We start from the raw sequence: 19,101 nt of genomic DNA on the forward strand, positions 1-19,101 counted from the left end.
CCTCGGTTGTTCAACAAAGACATCCTCAGTCAACTCTCCATGGAGGAATGCTGACTTAACGTCAAGTTGGTAAATATTCCAACCTCTTTGTGCAGCGAAGGCAAGAATCATTCGAACCGTATCCATTCAAGCAACTGGTGCAAACACTTCCTCATAGTCAACTCCATATTCTTGTGCATAACCCTTCGCAACTAAGCGAGCTTTGTACTTCTCAACCTCTCCAAGCTCATTCAGCTTCGTTTTGTATACCCATTTGAGCCCAATTCTTTTAGCTCCACTTGGTAACTCTGTTAGAAACCACGTTTCATTCTTCTCAATGGATCTCATCTCAGAGTCCATGGCTTGCCTCCATTTATCAACCTTCACTGCTTCCTCATAGCATATTGGATCTGCACTAGTAAAGAGAGCCATGTTGACATTAATATCTTCATCAGAGAGGCCGAGACCTTCACCAGTTTCGTAGTCCCTCATCCATACCGGAACTCTTCGATTCCTACCTTCTTCTGAACTAGAGGATTCTGGAGAACCTTCCACACTTATAGGACTTGGCAGTACTTCATCACTTTCTTCATTGTCATCTGCATCTTCTCTTTCAGACTCACTTGAAACATTTTGCTCCTCCTCGTCTCCCCATTCTAAGTCTAGTAAAATTTGGTCTTCGTAGCTTTTATCCCATTCCCACTTCTTGTCCTCCTCGAATACAACATCACGGCTGATCACAACTTTCTTTGAGACCGGATCATAAAGCCTATACCCTTTTGATTCCTCACTTACTCCCAATAGAACACAGCTATAACTCTTGTCTTCAAGCTTTGTCCTCCGAGCTTCAGGAATATGAACATGTGCAACACTTCCAAAAACCCTGAAATGTTCTACAGATGGTTTAACTCCACTCCAAGCTTCCTCTGGAGTCACATCTTTCACTGATAGTGTGGGGCACCTGTTCAACACATAGAAGGTCCAATTCACAGCCTCAGGCCAGAAGGTCTTCGGAATACCTTTCTCAGATAATAAGCATCTCACCATGTTCATCACCGTCCGGTTTTTCCTCTCTGCAACACCGTTCTGTTGCGGTGTATAGGCAGTGGTTAATTGCCTCTTTATTCCATTCCTCTTGCAATATTCATTGAATTCACCTGAAGTGAATTCCCCACCACGATCTGTCCTCAAACACTTAATGGCCAAACCAGTCTCTTTCTCCACACAATTCTTAAAAAACTTGAAAGAAGCAAATGCATCTGATTTTTCAACTAGGAAATTCACCCATGCTTTTCTACTGAAATCATCTATAAAGCAAATCAGATACCTTTTATGACTGTTGGAGATCGGAGAAATCGGTCCACATACATCTGCATGAACAAGTTCCAACTTCTGGGATGCTCTCCATGTGCTTCTTTTGGGAATAGAGTCTCGGTGTTGCTTACCCTTCAAGCAATCAGTGCATACAGCGTTGGATTCAGAGAACTTAGGCAAACCTCTCACCATTTCTTTGAGCTGCAGAGTCTTGAGGCCTTTATAACTTAGATGACCATATCTACGATGCCATAGATGAGCTAGGTCTTGTGTGGTTGCTTGAAGACACACTTCCTTCTTTGTTTGCATCTTAGTGAATTGAGTGTTGGATAGCAGAACGAACATTCTATTTGCAGTCATGTCGGTTTGGATGATCAAACCTCTTGATGGATGATAAATTCTGCATTTGTTTGACTGAATTAGAATAGCTAGCCCTCTTTCCTGCAGCTGACCTATACTGAGAAGATGATTCTTCAGTTCCGGCACATAAAACACTCCAGTTACTATGTGATTGAGACCATCGAGAGACAATCTCACAGTACCCTTTCCAACTACACTCATCTTCATATTGTTTCCTAGCTTGACCATCTGCTTGAACCCTTCATCCAGCTCACAAAACAATGATCGATCACCACACATATGGTTACTACAACCTGAGTCAAGAAACCATACGTCATTTCGACTTGCTCCATGCATCTCTACGTAAGCCATGAGAAGCATTTCTTCTGTATCATTCAACTCCGCATAATTGGCCTGTTTATCCCACTTTGGACACTCATATTGATAGTGTCCAAGTTGATGACATTTGAAACACTCAACGATGGCTTTGTTGTAGGGTTGACGACCCCCTCCTCTGCCTCTTCCTCCTCTGAACACAACTCTCCCACGTCCTCTTCCACTATGTCTCTCTTCATGTGTTACTTAGTGCCTGCTCTTCTCCACGACTCTTATGAAACTTCTGTTCATGCACAATGAGTGAACTTTGCAGTTCATCAATTGTGAGTGAATCAATATCCTTAGATTCTTCGATCGAGACAACTATATAGTTAAATTTCTCGGTCAAAGTCCTAAGGATCTTCTCCACAATGGTAACTTCTCTCATTTGCTCACCATTACTCCTCATCTTGTCAGCAATAGCCATAACACGAGCAAAATAATCAGTGATAGTCTCACTTACTTTCATCTCCAGAATCTCGAAATCTCTTCTCAACGCTTGTAGAGCCGAACGCTTCACCCTAGCATTTCCCTCGAACTTTTTCTTCATAGAATCCCATATTTGCTTCGAGGTGCGTTTCTCCAGAATTTGCTCAAGAATTGTCCTGTCAATTGCCTGGAACAGGTAATTCTTCACTTTGAGGTCTTTAGCCCTCAACTCCTCCAATTGCTTTTGCTGCGTCTCACTCAACGCTGCTCCTGCCTGTGATTCTTCATAACCAGTCTCAACTAGACTCCAATAACCTTTAGATCTCAAAAGGTTTTCCATAATCATGCTCCAATGGTCGTAATGACCATTAAAGCGTGGTATGGCAGGTTGCAGGAAATTCTTCTCTTCACTCATTCTTCTCTTGTTTGTGAGTCACTCGAAAGACTGCAGCTTTCTTTTCTCAGGCCCCAGTGGGGGGCTCTGATACCAGATTGTTAGGAGTTATTGATCTCACAAGATAGCAATAGATCAAGAACACAAGACCAATCTGAGAGAATGACTTAGTTTATTTGAGATGCGATATGGCTATATAATAGCCTTACAAGATAAAGCAGAAATTCAAATGCAGCCCACGTTATCAGCTAGAAACGTGGTAACTAAACTAGGAAGAATTCAAAGCTATAACAACATCCTAAAGACTAGGACACTTATTAACAGAATAACAAACTCTAAGCCATAACAGATTCCGATTGCTGGTGCGATTGGCGTGAAGCTCAAAAGCAGGAGCGACTCAAACGCATTCCTTTACAGCTGATCCGTCGTCGTCTACACTACACTAACCACGAAATCACGTCTTTCTTCACTGGCATGGCGAAATCACTTACTCGAGATTACTAATTCCAGAGATCAAAGCTTTGTTTCTTGCGATTCCAAATCCTGCTATGGTACCTTCCTCTTCTTCCTCTTGTTTCGTTTTGTTTGTAATTCATCAGCAAAAATATCACTGGATTATGTCTCTATTTAGATATCACTGGATTATTCTTGTTGTTAGTTTGTTCTTAGGGTTTGAGATGACTGCTGATGTTTGTAAGAGATTGATTTCTAGTGATGAATTATTAACGTTAAACATGGTTCACATTCGATTTAACTAAAATGAATTCGAAGTGCGTTCATGGATTGACAAAGCGTCATAAAGACAATAAAGAGAGATTAGATGGTCATTTGGATATAATAATAGTAGCGAAAATCATTTTAGATTTACCATCTAATTCTTAATGACGAAACAGAAATAGGAGAATGATAATTGAGATCTGAGAACCAAGTATGAAGAATCTGAGGTAGGTCCAACTAATCCAAGACGTTTTGATCTTTTCCTTGGCTTTATATGGTATGGTTTTTACTGCATTCCATGTTTTTTTTTTTTGATTGCCTACTGCTTTCCATGTTGCATTTATCAATGAAGTGTGGTTTATGATTGAGTGCGAACAACGTGACATTTTTTTTTTTTACCTTTTCTTTTGTTTTTTGTAGTGAGATAACATTTAGAGCTTGTGATCAGATTAGATTGAACATTAGCAGCTGCTGTAGTTCTTGGTTCTTACTTTTATTCTCACAGCTGTACTTATCAATACAAACAAACAGATAACTAGTTTTAAGGAGAACGCTTATTTGATACGGTTTATTGGTTTCTTTTATTGATCTTATGCGGCCTCAAAGTATACGCGACTCTTTGTTCTTTGGCCTGCAATAAATCTAATTTATTGTTATTGCGAGCATGAGTTTGGAGATGGCTTTGGGTTGGCAAGTCCTTTCTGTTTTTGTTTTATGGCTGCAAGTGCAACTGGCAGGGTTTAAATTTGTGCTTTGGCTTTATTAGTTGCGGCAATCAACTAAATTCTATCATTAGTTTCCTTCCTCTTATCAAAATCTTTTTACATTTATTTGTCTGATAAAGCTATCTATTTGTTTGACGTAATGCTTGTAATTTTTTTGCTGAGAAAGGTATGTAGACATGTAGTTTCATGTGGTGGGACAAGATATAGGAAAACAGAAAGATATCAAAGCCTAATACTTGGTTGTAGTTGAAAGAGATGCATGCACTTTTGGTTTGGCTATATGCTATGTATTGAACATTGAAACAGTTTGTGATAAATCATATTGTGTAACTTGATAGTGACTCTCAAATTATTGGGTTTGGAGATAGTTTTTCTATTTCCATTTTGATTGATTTAAAGTCAGTAGTTCTCCATGATTGTTATAGTGGCTTTTCAACACAGAAGTAGTACCTTTCTATGGCTACGGTAGTATATTTTTAAGTCGATGCTAGTAGCTTTTTGTTTTTGTTTTGATTGATTTCAAGTTAGTAACTCTCTATAACTGTTATAGTGGTTTTTTAATGCAGTGATAGTAGCTTTCTATCCCAATGTTAGTGTCTTTTCAATCTAATATCAATAGCTTTTTTGTTTTCATTTTGATTGATTTCAAGTGGTCTTTTGTCAATAGCTCATCAAATTGGAAAAGCTGGTTTTTGTGTGTCAGTATTTATGTTAGTAGTTTTTTATTACTAGTCCAGTAGCTTTCTACATGTGTTATAGTAGTTTTCTGTACCTATGTCAGTAACTTTCTATTACTAGTTCTGTAGCTTTGTACATGTGAGTAGTTTTTTGTACCTATGTCAGTAGCTTTTTATTACTGCTCCATTGGCTTTGTACATATGTTATAGTAGCTTTTTGTACCTAGACAATAGCTTTTCAGATTACTTATTTTTAGTTATTTAGTTAATAAAGAATGCCACGTTTGTGGTGCAGCAGTACATTGCTGTTTTTATTTTTCATCTCAAATACTAATATTATGTTGTATCTTTGTTCTTGCAGAATTCTTCCCCTTTGCATTTGTAGTAGCAGTTTTCAAAAATTATGTGAATTTGGATATTGAAGCCTCCATTAACCAAGAGATTATTCGGCCAACCAAGAAATGTTGAAATGAAGTCTCCTGCTGAAGGCGACAAAATCATGCTTATGGGTTTAGAGCGCCATTGAAAAATGACAGTAGCGTTACAACATTGACAGTAGCTTTATTCAATTATTGTAATAAATTTTCACAGATATGGTAGTGGCTTTTTATAACTATGGAAGTAGTTTTTTACATAGCTATGTTATTGTTGAATCCTACATACTTTTTGTATCATTGAATATGTTTTCTTTTCTCGATTGCAGTAATATTTTTACTTTGATTGCATCATTTATATTTCCATAGTTTTGTTAGTTTCTGACAATAGCTTTCTCAGTCTCTGGGAGTAGCTTTTGTTTTGCTTGACTATTGCTTTTTGCGTTGATGAGAGTAACTTTTGGTGATAGTGAGAGTAGCTTTTGTTACTGGTGAGAGTAGCATTCTAGTATTGGTGACAGCAGCGTTTATTGCAAGTGAAAGTAGTTTTTGGTATTGGTAACGGTAGTTATTGCTGGTGGGGTAAGTAACTTTTGGTTTTTGGGAGCGTAGCTTTTGTTGGTGACAGTAACTTTTGTTGTTGGTGACAGTAGCTTTTGTGACCTCGCACGAGGTTGCCAGAAATTTCATCAGAGTAATTTTTGTTGCTAGTGACAGTAGGTTTTGGTGATAGTAACAATAGCTTTTGTGGTCCCCGGAGATCTTGCCGGAGTTGGTCAGAAGTTGCCGGAAACCCTGCCGGAGTTGGCCGGGGATCGGCCGGAGTTGGTCGGAGTTTGCCGCAGACCTCGTCGGAGAGGGGGGAGAGAGAGTGATTGCTGAATTTTGACTCTAGTTGCATTTACGTAAATATATTGATTTTTATATTCAAAATTTAACACAATACTTAGGGCTAGTTTGGGATTGCTGTGACTTTAAAAAAAAACTACTACTGCTGTGTTGTGAGAATAATCAGCTGTGAATTAAAACAGTTTCGTGTTTGACAAATAATATTTTTAAAAGTGCTGTCAATACATAAAACAACTGCAGAGTGTGTTTTGATCCACAACAACTTCTAAAAGCAACATCTGGGCTATTTCTAAAATCAGCTGCCAATGACCTATAACTTTCAATTAAATCTGTTTTTTATTTATTTACCAAACACAATAAAATCTAAAATTTTGAACAAAAGCTAATTTTTTTAAAAGCAAAGCAATTCCAAATGGGGCTTTAATCTAGTGGCCTTATGAGGGAAAAAAAATAGGTGGTGGCTCTATGGCTAAAAAAACATTCAAAAATGGCCTTATAAGTAAGGGTTAATTTCTGTTTACCCAGAAATCACAAGTATTGTGCCCACTTGCACCAACAAGTTTGTATTGTGCCCATTTACACAAATCTTAGAGGAAAAGACATATAAGGGTAGTGTTTTCTAAACTAGTGCCTAATATGTCCTATGCTGACTTTTGGATCTAACATTTGCTTTTTCTTAGAAAATCATGTTCAAACTCATGAGAAAAACAAAACTAGCCTTCAACATGCCCAAGTTTTTCCCCTAACGGCTCCCTGCCTAGCAGTTACTTTAACAGGCGGAATCACTGCTGCTTGTTTCTATCCTAAGCCGATGCAATTTTTTCTAAGAACAAGAAAGTTTAAACCTAGAAATCGTGCAGGAGTAAAGGCAGAAACATATATAATCATTTAAACATCAAACTAAAATTTAAAACATACTGACAAGGTGGATGAGCAATCTGAAATTATTTATTCAAACATAATTACAGACTAAAATTCAGAGCCTCATTCTCAGGTAAACAGCTAAGAAGCTGTTTAGCTATCCATAAGAATGATTTACAGATACTTACTTGAAAAGAAAGTACTCCACACCTAGGCAGAAATGAAAGAGCACATTGCTACTATAGCTTTCTTACTTATTGAGAGAAAACTCTTCTACTCAATTTTCTGATCTAGAACTAATTATGAGAGATTTTTCTGATGGAGGAATTTTTCAATGCTCTACAACTAAAACTAAAGCTCCTTATATAGGCAGCGGAGCTCAAACCGGAATTCAAAACACAAAAATGTACAACACAACTCCATTATTTTCTGCTTTTGTGAGTGCTCCTGATGATGGAGGTCGGTTGGTAAAAAGCAGATTCCTTTAGGTGAAATGTTTTTCACCTTGTTCTTTTCTGAAAAGCAAAAGCTTCTTTAGGAAAAGCCAAAGCTGCTTTCGGTGCCTTTTACACATGCTGCTTCACATGTTTTCATCTGTTTCAGAATTTTGGCCTAGGACAAGAGAGTTGTCATCCATCCTAGCTTTCACTTCATTATCTTCTACGTCAGTATCTGCATACATCTTGTAGTGGTTGTCTGTTTCAAGCTTCTGGATCCACTGCAAGCATGCCAACGTAGAGTCGATTTCCTTTCTCTTGAGAGATAGAAAAAGGTCACTGCTAACTGTTTTAGGATGATCATAGGCAGTGATTAAGATTTTCTCTCCTGCTGCCAAGAATGTATTTTCTTTATCTTCTTTGATGATCTTCTGAATATAGTCGAGGGACATGACCTTCATCCAAGGGATGCTGAAGTTTGGCTGGCCATTATATCCTACACATGCAGGTTGAAGATATTGTCCTTGGATAATCCTCACATAATGATATGGAGAAATATATTCAACTTCACCATTTCTATTCTGAATCCATTCTGGAGGAGTTGATCTGAATTTCAACTTGAGGATACAGTCATTTTTTCTGACATTCTTGATTGTATTGACTATGATCGGTGGTAGTCCTTTGAGATCATCATTAGTTTTAGTCCAAAGATTATGGACAAAACCATTTTCAACAAGTCAAAGCTTGTGTTCTTGGGGATGTTCACTCTGAACATTGACTACATACCTTCCAACATAAGGTCCAGGGACTATGAAGAAAGTTGGAGAGGAGAAGTCGGAATTATGACTTCCAATCAGATTATGAAAGTCAAACCAATCTGGTTCTGTTAGTGCTAAAACAGGAACTCTAGCACTCTCAGGATCTTCAAGATACTGGATTTTTTCACTTTGGACAGCACTCTGCCGTGTATTTTCATGAACTTCTTCAAACTGTGGTCTAGCATTTTCATGGAGTTCTTCAGCAAGTGCAAAGAGAGCTGGGAACATGATTCCACTGTTTCTTTCTTGAAAGGCGAATAAAAGGTTATCTAGAATTGCCTTATGGTGATATGCTAGCCTTTAGGGCGTGTATTTTCATGAACTTCTTCAAACTGTGGTCTAGCATTTTCATGGAGTTCTTCAGCAAGTGCAAAGAGAGCTGGGAACATGATTCCACTGTTTCTTTCTTGAAAGGCGAATAAAAGGTTATCTAGAATTGCCTTATGGTGATATGCTAGCCTCCTGCCAGTTCTAAACACAGGATCAGCAAAGGTTTTTAGTTCATAATTAAAAATATTTATAACTCCAGTTGGAGTTGATTTGCTTTTTGGCAAAGCAACAGCCTTCAACGGTCTTGATGAGCCATTACCGTCTGCCGTTTGAGACGGGCTAGCCAATCCTTTACCTTGGGATTGATCAGTTGTGGCTAGTCCTTTTGGACTTAGCAGAAACCTTTTGAGGATTTTTTCTTTGGGATCCTCAGCAGTTTAATGTTCTTTCCCAGATCTTCTGTTTCTGGGATTGCGACCTTTGTCGTCATCTCTTCAGCTGAACATTGCCATTTCTCTGGTTAAGGAGTCTGGAAGATAGTTCTTGTTTCCTGCAATCAATTCAACAGTATAATCATATTGGTTAAGAAACAATTGCCAGTTTGCTAATCTTCCTGTATCAGCAGCTTTATCAAGTTTAAAATTTTTGAAATTCTTTACTCTAGCACAATCAGTGCGGACAGTAAAGGGTTTTCCAAGAAAAGTTGGAGAGTTTAAAATTGTTTTCTTGACAGCCAAGATTTCTTTTTCTCCTGTAGGATAATTTTGTTCTGCAGGGCTGAACTTGCCACTACAAAATTTACAGATCTTTTCAATGTTAGTTCCAGGCGTTTTTGCCAAAACAACACCGGACCAGTAATTATCACTAGCATCTGTTTGGAGAATGATTTCATCATTTTCCTCTGGTTGTTGGAGAGGAGGGAGATTTTTGCAGAGAGCTTTCATCTGCTTCACTATTTTTTCATCATCTTCCGTGAAGTTCCATTTTCTTTTGGAACTTGTTTTAGGAGATAACATTGCTGTTAGTCCTGAGATTTTGGGGATGAAATCCCTTCCATAGTTGATGACTCCTAAGAATCTCTCTAGACTCTTAGCATCAGGAATTTTGTCTGGGAATTTCTAGATTTTCTCAAGGATGTGTGGTTGGAGTTTTATCACTCCATTATTGATGTTTATTCCAAGGAAATCCACTTCATCTAGGATAAAGAAGATTTTCTTCTCTCCTAAGATGATTCCATGCTGAACTATCAGCTTTACAATCTCATAGAGGTGTTTCTTGTGTTCTTCTCTGTTTTTGGAGAAGACAAGGATATATTGTAGACGACGCAGAATTCAGCAACATGTTTGAAGATGTCATCCATCTTTCTTTGGAAGATTGAGGGGGCTTGTTTTAGACCAAAGGGCATTACTAACCATTCGTAATGTCCTTGTGGTGTTCCAAATGCAGTGAGAGGAACACTATCTGGATGCATCTTGACTTGCCAAAAAACCCGACTTTGCATCGAATTTTGAAAAGACTTTAGCTCCTCTGAGCTGGTTGATCAGTACTCGTACTTGAGCAATTTGATAACCGTCTTTAACGGTCTTCTTATTGACATCTCTATAGTCAATTACCATTCTAGCTTTTCCTCTGATATTTTCTGCATGGTTTCTCACGTAGAAAGCTGGAGCATGATGAGGGCTAGTGGATGGTTGAATTAATCTCTTGTTCAAGAGATCTTCAATGTCTTTTCTGAATTCCTTTTGATCTTCCTCTTTGTACTGAGGAATGGCTTTGACATGACAGATAACATTCATATCATGTAATCTCAATTCACAGACCACTGAGTCTTTTTCCCAAAATTTCTGAGGGTCGACATCTATATTCTGTTCAAGCAATTTCTTGATTTTATCAAGAGTAGGAATTTTCTGAGACTCAAGCTTATTCTGGAAGTGCTTGAGGTTGTACTCATGGATGAAGCTAGCTTCTTCATCTTCTTCTTCAGAAGAATCTTCAACAAGTAATTCTTGTTGTTGTTTGATTTGGAGTATTGGTTCGAATTTGGGCTTGTAGGGAGTAAGATCACCACTATTCTGTTGCGATCTTTGATATTGGGTAGTAAAGTTTGGATCTACTACACTTTTGGCTTGAGTAAACCTGTCTGCCCAGAACACCCGTTCTCCTTTTCTGAAGCCTATCGCTTCTTCATCTTGAATAAATCTTTGTTGGAGAATAAAATCATTTCCCAACAAGAAATCTGATCCTTGGCCTTCTGATTGCCAAAGAGTGTGGATGATAAATGTTCCTCCACCAATGGTGATATGAACGTTTTTTGCTACCTTGCTCATGGTTAGGTGGCTTCCATCGAACTGGACACCAGTAGCTATTCTTTTCTTATATTCTTTCCAGAGTTCTTCTGGAATTGCAAATCTCTTTGCAACAGTGAATCCTGATCCATTATCTACAAATGCATGTAGATGATATTTCTTGTGGTCAGGGAATTTTAATCTAATCTCTATGTAGTTGCTGTATCTACTAGTAGAGACGATTTTCGACTGTTGAAGCTCCTTTTCTTGAGCTTGTTCATGTGCTATGAATGGTTTGCATTCTTTTGGAATATTTTCTGGTGGTTCAACCAGTTCTATATTTTCATCGATCTTTTCTTCATTGACTTCTTCTTCCTTTGGTTTTGAGGAAGAGGGTTCCATAATTTCTTTGAACAAAGTTTCTACTTCTTTCTCTTTTTGCTCAGAGAAATATTATTTATATTCTTGTTCTACCAATTGGCTGATAATGCCATTCTTGGTTTTTCTTCTTGCTTTGCTTCAGCTATGAAGCATTCTTTGTGATAAGTCTTTTTTGACTCTTCACAAAACATAGGAAGCCCATTCTTTTCGTGACATAACCAGTAGTCACAAACGAATGTACCAGGGTTCACCTGATAGGAAGACATTATTGCTTCTGTCTTACTTTCTTCCCAGTTTTTGACTTTAAGAACATTCATCTATCTAGATTCTAAGTATTCAACTTCAGAATCTATTTCAGAGTCAGATGATTCTTCTTCTTCAGACCAGGCAGAGTAAACTGACATGTCGTCCTCTTCATCATCATCAGAATAAGCTATTTTGTAGCCTTTCATAATTGTTGTTTCTACTATAGGCTTGTATTCTTCCTTCAAATAGAGCTTTACTAGATCTTTTACCCTTTTCTGGGCATTCATTGGCATAGTGCCCTTCAGCTTTACATAGCCAGCATCTGCAAGCTTTCTTGCCTGGTTGTTTATTCTGATAGTTACTTTGATGATTCTTCTTTTTCTTGAAGAATTTCTTTTTTGGATCTTCATCCTGTTGTTTCTTGAAGTTGGAACTTTTCTTAAATTTCCAATCTTTTTTCTTATTACTCTTTCTGAATCTTTTTTAGTAATACTTTTCTTTTCTTTTTCTATGGAACTTGGATTCATGACATCCCCAGTTGGTTGGCATATCCAGTATTCCGAAACAGAAGTTTTCAACTCCTTTGAGTTGTTTCTTAGCCATCTTGGCTCTAAGATTTGCTTTGCATTGCTCTTTTAGTAATTGCCTGATTCTAGGGCTGGGAAACTGTGACCGAAATATCGACGCCGATACCGACCGAACCGGTACCGATACCGATCGGCTCGGTTTCATTTTTTTTTTTTGGAGTGCCGAACTGAAACCGTACCGAATATATTGGGCTCGGGTCGGGATCGGATTGGGCTTTTTTCATATCGTAAAGTTACCGACCCGGCCCGTTACTTTGCTCCAAATTGATGGATGGCTGCAGCTCGAGTCATTTGACAGTTTTGACATTTCGACATTTCGACATTTCAACCTAACCAAGCCGCCTTCATTCGCAAACCTCCTTCAATCGATGCACCACGATTCCACGATTCCATTCAAATCGAAGACAAGAACTCAAGAAGTTGAAGCTCCAGCTCCGAAAGCTACATCTGTAGCTTTCACTGAAGGCTCGGATTTGATCATTTGATTATCAATGGGAAAGCTAGGAGTAAGTCTGAGTATTGGGTTTTGATTAATATGAATTTCAAATGGGAAAGCTAGATCTAGATGTTTGTTGCCTTGTTGAGTTGTTGACTGTTGAGTTGTTGACTGTTGAGTATTGGGTCATGCATGATGGTTGACTGGTTGAGAACTTGAGATTGATTTGGGTAATTGCCACTTCAGTACTTTGGCTTATTGACGTATGAGATTATGAACTAGATATTATGATTATTAGATTATAATGTATCTTAGTACATTATGATGTGCTGAACTGTTGTTTTACTTGTTTATCAGTTTATCAATTTCTGCATAGAATGATTAATTGATTATGATTATCAGTTTATGTGCTATAATGATTATCAGCTCATATTCTGGATGCTTTGGCTTTTGATTGTACCCATCTTGTATAATCAATAAAGTCCTTGATGTTTTACTCAAAAAAAAAAAAAATAATAATGATTATCTGATTAACAATGCATCAGTTTATTTATGTTTGATTACATGAATTGTGTTCAATCTTCATTCTTTAGTTACTATTGTTAATTTTTATTTTTTTATTTTTTATTTTTTATGTTCCAGTTTAGAAGAAGTAAGAAGAGGGGTGAAGTAGGCAAAGAAGGAGCAGAGTCAGCAGACCGAGCAGTGTTACCTCTCCCTCAGTCCAGCTTGGTTGTTTCGAGCAGTGGGACCTCTCCTTCAGTAGCTGAAGAAGATGTCACTGAATCAGCCGCAGGGGCAACAACTCCGGGTTCTTTTGAAAAGGTACATGACAATCCTCGAGCTGATAGGAAACGTAGTTGGGTTTGGGAGCACTTTGAGGAATACACTGATACGAAAGTGATTAAAGTTAAGGGTAAAGAAGATATTATACAAGAGTTTAGGAGGGCTAAGTGTATATATTGTCCTAAGGGAGCAGTAGGAGACTATGCTTGTGATTCTTACAAAAATGGGACTCAGGTTATGATTAGGCACATAAACAACTCATGCAAGTATTATCCAGGAAGGAGGGTTGTCGATAAGAATCAAAAACTGCTTGTTGGTGATAAAAGTAAGGGTAATTCACTTAAGGCTGTAGCATATAATCCTCATGAAGTGATGCAAGCTTGTGTCGAAATGGTTGTAGTTGATGAGCTTCCTTTTAGCTTTGTTGAAAAGCAAGGGTTTAGGAAGTTTTGTTATGTTATGCAGCCTCTGTTTAGGGTCCCCTGTAGGAAAACTTTGGTGAAAGACTTTTTGAAGTTGTATGATAAGACGAAAAAGAAATTGAAATCTGATTTGGCACATCATAGAGTCTGCCTAACTACTGACACTTGGACAAGTGTTCAGAATTTCAATTACATGGTGCTAACAGCACACTTTATAGATGATGAGTGGGTTATGCATAAGAGGATTATCAATTTCTGCACTATCCATAACCATAGTGGGAATTCAATAGGGAAATTGATTGAGTCTTGTTTGATTTAGTGGGGGATAAACAAGGTTTTAACCATCACAATGGATAATGCAGCTGCTAATAAGTGTGCTCTTGAGTTTGTTAGGTCCAAACTTGACAAAAGGGAAAACTCAGAATCAATCTTAGAGGGAAAGTTCATGCATGTTAGGTGTACTGCTCATATTTGTAACTTGATTGTTGGAAGTGGGTTGAAGAGGCTGAATAGGGCAGTGCTAGCCATTAGAAATGCTGTAAAGTTTGTTAGGTCTTCCACATCAAGGCTAGATAGTTTTAAGGCATGTGTAGCAAAGGAACAAGTCCCTTGCAAAGGCTTGGTGGTTATGGATGTTCCCACAAGGTGGAATTCAACATTCTTAATGTTGGAAGCTGCCTTGAAGTTCAAAAAAGCCTTTGGAAGGATGCTAGAGGATGATGACAGTGGCTTTGCTGCATATTTCAAGGAGCCTGAGGAAGAGTATGATGAGGAAGGGAATGTGGTTCCAGTAAAAGGCAATAGAAATAGAGTTGGGCCACCGACAGATGAAGAATGGGATAAGGCAGAGGTGTTTGTGCATTTTCTGAGGGTTTTTTATGAAATTACTTTGAGGGTCAGTGCAAGTAATCATCCCACAATCCATACTACTTTCCATGATGTGTTGTCCATGGAAACTGAGATCAACAAGCTGTTTATTGCACCTGAAATGCAGACAGGGAGTGAAACTGAGAAAGTGAAAGTGTTGACTGATATGGCAGGACACATGAGTTCCAAATTTCTCAAATATTATGGTAGCTTCAAGGATCTAAATCCTTTGGTGTTTATGGGGCTTGTGCTTGATCCGAGATTCAAGCTACTTAATATCACTCATTTGTTGAAAAAAGAGGGGTATGATAATGACATTGTGGAAGCAAAAGGCAAGGAGATAAGGGATGTGTTGATGTCATTGTATGAAGCTTATGCACCAAAGGATGCCCCTGCAAAGAAAAGGGAGGTTTTATCTTCAAGTTCACAAAGCACAGGAACAAGCACCGGTAGTAGAGGAAGAGCATCAATCTTGAGTGATTGGAGAAAAGTTGTTTCAGAACTTGATGAGCACGTGGTTGCACATGAAGTGGACAAGTATCTGCTGGACCCTCTTGAGTATACAAATGATGGAGAATCAGATTTTCCAATTTTGTTAAGGTGGAAGCTGAATGGACCTAAGTATCCTGTTCTTGCAGCAATAGCCAAAGATGTAATGGCTGTTCAAGTATCCACAGTTGCATCTGAGGCTGCTTTTAGCACTGGAGGGAGAGTAATCGACAACTTTAGGAGTTCATTAACTCCAAAATCTGTGGAAGCTTTGATATGTTTGCAAAGTTGGTTGAGGGGGAATGATATTAACTACATAGAGGATGCTCCAGGCATCAAAGAAACAGAATTCTACGAGAAATGTGAGAAAGGTAAAGTATTATGATTTTTGATCAGTTTAGTTTACCATTACATTTTTCTATTTTTCAAGTTCTAATATTTAGCAAATCATTGTGTTTGGTGTGTAGATCATATAACCTCAGCATCTTCAAGTGTAAACTCATGTCCTCCTCCAAAACCAAAGGGAAAGGATGCAACTAATGCAAGTGATGAAGTTGTCGAAGTTGAAGATGAATCTGAAAATTCTGGTTCTGATGACTCAGAAACAAGTTGAACTTTGCTCATTGTTGGTTGTTGCTTATTTTTAATTTTTATCATTTCATGAACTGTGCTGACTGCTGAGTCTCATTTTCAATTTTCATTCTTCAATTTATGACTTTATGGTTTGTTGGTTTCAACCTTTGTGAGTTTGTGCAATACTTCTATAGTTCTATCTATGAGTTTATTTTTGTTTTCAAATTTCAGTTTGTGACTTCATGGCTTCATGCCTTTGTGTGCTTTTTGCTTTGTGATGAGTTTAGCAGCCTTTGATTAGCAGTTTATGTTTGTGAGTTTAGCAGCCATCAGTTTCCAATTTATATATCAGTATGTGAGTTTATAAACTTTGTATGTTTGTGAGTTTGCAGCCTTTATTTTCAGTTTATTTGTTTATGTCTTTATGAGTTATGAGTTATGACTTTATGAGTTTAGAAGCCTCTGTCTTTAGTTTAGGACTTTATGGTAAGGGCCAGTTGTGCTTATATTACTTATGCAGGAAAAATTTGCAGTAAGATTTGCATTATTGTGAAACTTGACAGATTTTTTAAAAGAGAACTGGTGTACCGAATGGTACCGAACCGATCGGTTTCGGTACGGTTCGGTTTTGAGATTGCTATTGATGGGTGCCGAGCCGGACCGAACCGACTGAAACAATCGGTCTCAGCTTCGGGATGGCTTATTTATTGAGCCGATCCCACCCCTACCTGATTCTGTCGGCAATTCCCCCAACTGAAAATCTTTCAATTTGTTTTTCAGCTATGCTTTCTCTCACAGCTGTTCTCCATGGTTCAGGGAGTTTTTTGTGTAACAGGTTTACTAGATCAGTGTTTTCTAGTTCACCGATTGTGCAGTAGTATTCTTGAAATTCATTCAAGTATTCTTCAAAATATCTCATGTCACAGATTTTGAGAGCATAGATATTTGATTTGGCAGTTTCTTTAGCCTTTTCATTTAGATTTGAGAGATCTCCACAGAACTGATCGTACAGGGGTACTGCAAAATCATACGGAGATTTCAAATTTTTTATTTCTTCTAGCCAGTCTCTTCCTCTGGCAGTCTCCTTGAAAGACAGATAGTACTTTTTAGCTACTCCGGTGAGAGTAGTTTCATAGTACACCTGAAGATCTGGTGCTTCAAATTTTCCAAGGGTGAGAGCAGAAGCCATCATGAGGCTATCTACCCATTGGTCAAGAGTTTTTCTCTTGTCTAAAGCTTTGTCTAGATTTAGCTAGATACCATAATTGGAAATTGTCCTCTGGGACAAATCTTTGAGAATTTCTTTCTCCGTTTCTACCCGTAGGGGCTTTTTGTATAGGAAGTTTTAGTTTTCCATTTTCTCGGATGATGAAAGTTTTAGAATTGGAATTTTCTCCTTCTTCCATTTCTATATCTTGATAAGGAAGAATTTTTCTTTCCTTTCCTGGTTTGAACCTTTTCATTTCTTCAATTAGTTTTTCTAATCGTTCAGTATCTTCACAGGATTCTGCTTCATCATAGAGTTCATAGAGCTTTTGTGCTCTAAGCATATTTACTGGTCTGTTCAGATCAACTTCTAATTCTTCTTCAGTGATAGATTCTGTTGGTTCTTCAACAGAGAATTTAGTACCACTGACACTAGCTTCTCTAGTGCTATCGCTTCTTCTAAGAAGATTTTTGTTTATCCTGACATTTTCAGGACATACGTCACTTTTCCTGTGATCGTCGAATTTTAGACTGATATCTCCAGTTTTTCTGCTTTCATAAATTGCTGCTTTGGTATTTTCTGCTGGTTTTGTCGGACCAGATAATTTCCATTCAATGGGAAAAGTTACTTCATTCCAAGTAACCTTGTGAATCTGTTGTGAATGGTTTTTCTGACGGGTGAGGAATCCAGTAGTAAGACCTGGGATATTTGATATCCTTGTCTTAGGTTCTACTGTGGTACTCATCAGTTTATAGTATATTCTGTATACTATAGCCAATTCTTGCATATCCTTTTTCATTGATATGCCATCTGTCTTGACTCGTAGTCTCAGACAGTGAGCTGCATCTTTCAAGTTGGTTGAGAAGTTTGGAAAGCAGTTGAAATACGCCACTTGATTGCATAAAGATGCTTCAAGGGTTCCCAACAGACTAGCTTGAAAATCTGTTAGTCTATTGTCTTGTAAGACACATAGAACTGAACAGTTTATGCCTTCTCGGGCAAAAAGTTTTATGCCAACTTGGACTGCTCCAATGTGCATAAATTGATAATTTTTTGTTCTTGCTCGGGCAACTTCATCAGGAGTGATCATCAAGAGATCTGTTTCTCTTGTTGTGGAGGGGGTTGTGAATTCTAATAATTTGAAATGATGGCTATCCATCAGGTCAAGCTTTCCCCTTTTGTAGATTTGTTTAAAATCTAACTTTGGAATTGTGGAGTTTTTTACCTCCTGTTCAATTTCGTTGTATTCGAATTCTTCAGCATTTAGGAGTTGTACTCCTTTCTTTTTCCCGAAGATGCTCATCATCTTGACATCTCTTGCTACCAAGTGTTTTGGTTTTTCATACCTGATACTAGTCAGACTAGTAGAAGGTTCTAGAAAAATCGTACTTGGCGTTGGATTCTTCTCAGTCTTTTCTAATGGTTTGAATCCATTAGCTTTCTTTGTTTTTACTGGAGGCTTTTTCTTATCCTTCAGTATATCTTTCATAGAATCCAGCGTTTTTTGCTGTTCATTGATTTTTCTGCCAACAATTGTTAGCTGTTCTTCTTCCCTTTTAGGAAGTTCTTTGATATAATCTATTTTTTGCTCCAATTTTTCTAATTGGGCGATTATATCTGGTATTTTATCTAGATGATCTTGATATCTAGATACTTATTGTATCAGCATCTGATGTTTCTCATCAGAAGATATTAGTAGAGAATTCAACTTCTCTAATATCAATTCAGACATTGTCCCCATTGGGGATTCCCCTTTTGAGCTCTTTGCAAGCTCTGATACTAGTGATTTGTGGATCTAACCAATGCTCAAATAGTGAAGAGGTTTTTGTTCCTCTGTAACCATGAACTTTAGTTCTTTTATATTTTTCTCAATCTTGTAGATTCTTTTCTGTACTAGGAATATTCTATCCCAGTAATCAGGAGTAGCTCGGCTGAGTCCGTTTCTGAAGTCTTTTGCTCTTCTTAACTTTTCTCGTTCTTCTTCTAGCTCTTTTTCAAACTTTCTACAATTTGCAAGTAAATCTTGTCTAGACAAAATAATATCTAAATGTGCGATTATGGATAATAAAGTTTTAACTGTTTACCTTTGAATACAGAGGATGAAGCTTAGCTACAATTAACATTTAAACAGATAATTTCAAGATATAGGCCTACCACGCTTTATCAAACATAATTAATAAGAGAGAGAAAAGGTTGATGATATGGAGAAGGGTATTAGTGGGATGAATAGTGAGTGGTTTTGAAAAGTAGGGAGAAAAAGTGGA

General features: G+C 37.7%; 2 protein-coding genes and 1 long non-coding RNA gene across 3 annotated transcripts; all 3 read left to right on the forward strand.

Annotated features, from left to right (window-relative positions):
• Nucleotides 1-3,074: 3,074 nt before the first annotated feature.
• Nucleotides 3,075-5,628, forward strand: LOC133725459 (uncharacterized). The gene is made up of 2 exons (XR_009854473.1): nt 3,075-3,381; nt 5,311-5,628. It is a non-coding gene; the product is annotated as an uncharacterized LOC133725459 (long non-coding RNA).
• Nucleotides 5,629-14,050: 8,422 nt separating this feature from the next.
• On the forward strand, nt 14,051-15,189 carry LOC133724946 (zinc finger BED domain-containing protein RICESLEEPER 2-like). The gene is made up of 2 exons (XM_062151868.1): nt 14,051-15,105; nt 15,150-15,189. The coding sequence occupies exons 1-2, from the start codon at nt 14,051-14,053 to the stop codon at nt 15,187-15,189; spliced, it is 1,095 nt and encodes a 364-aa protein (XP_062007852.1).
• LOC133724498 (uncharacterized) lies at nt 15,189-15,719 on the forward strand. The gene is made up of 2 exons (XM_062151250.1): nt 15,189-15,428; nt 15,525-15,719. The coding sequence occupies exons 1-2, from the start codon at nt 15,224-15,226 to the stop codon at nt 15,668-15,670; spliced, it is 351 nt and encodes a 116-aa protein (XP_062007234.1). The 5' UTR covers nt 15,189-15,223; the 3' UTR covers nt 15,671-15,719.
• The last annotated feature ends 3,382 nt before the right edge of the window (nt 15,720-19,101 follow it).

This window comes from Rosa rugosa, chromosome 1 (genome assembly GCF_958449725.1).
Source record: "Rosa rugosa chromosome 1, drRosRugo1.1, whole genome shotgun sequence".
Taxonomy (NCBI): domain Eukaryota; kingdom Viridiplantae; phylum Streptophyta; class Magnoliopsida; order Rosales; family Rosaceae; genus Rosa; species Rosa rugosa.

Bases quoted from the DNA above. Each gene is read 5' to 3' on its own strand.
- LOC133724946 (XM_062151868.1), top strand. From the start codon at position 14,051: ATGGATAATGCAGCTGCTAATAAGTGTGCTCTTGAGTTTGTTAGGTCC. The intron at 15,106-15,149 runs GTATCTGCTGGA...ATGGAGAATCAG, and splicing joins GTTGCACATGAAGTGGACAA to ATTTTCCAATTTTGTTAAGG.
- LOC133724498 (XM_062151250.1), top strand. From the start codon at position 15,224: ATGGCTGTTCAAGTATCCACAGTTGCATCTGAGGCTGCTTTTAGCACT. The intron at 15,429-15,524 runs GTAAAGTATTAT...TTTGGTGTGTAG, and splicing joins CTACGAGAAATGTGAGAAAG to ATCATATAACCTCAGCATCT.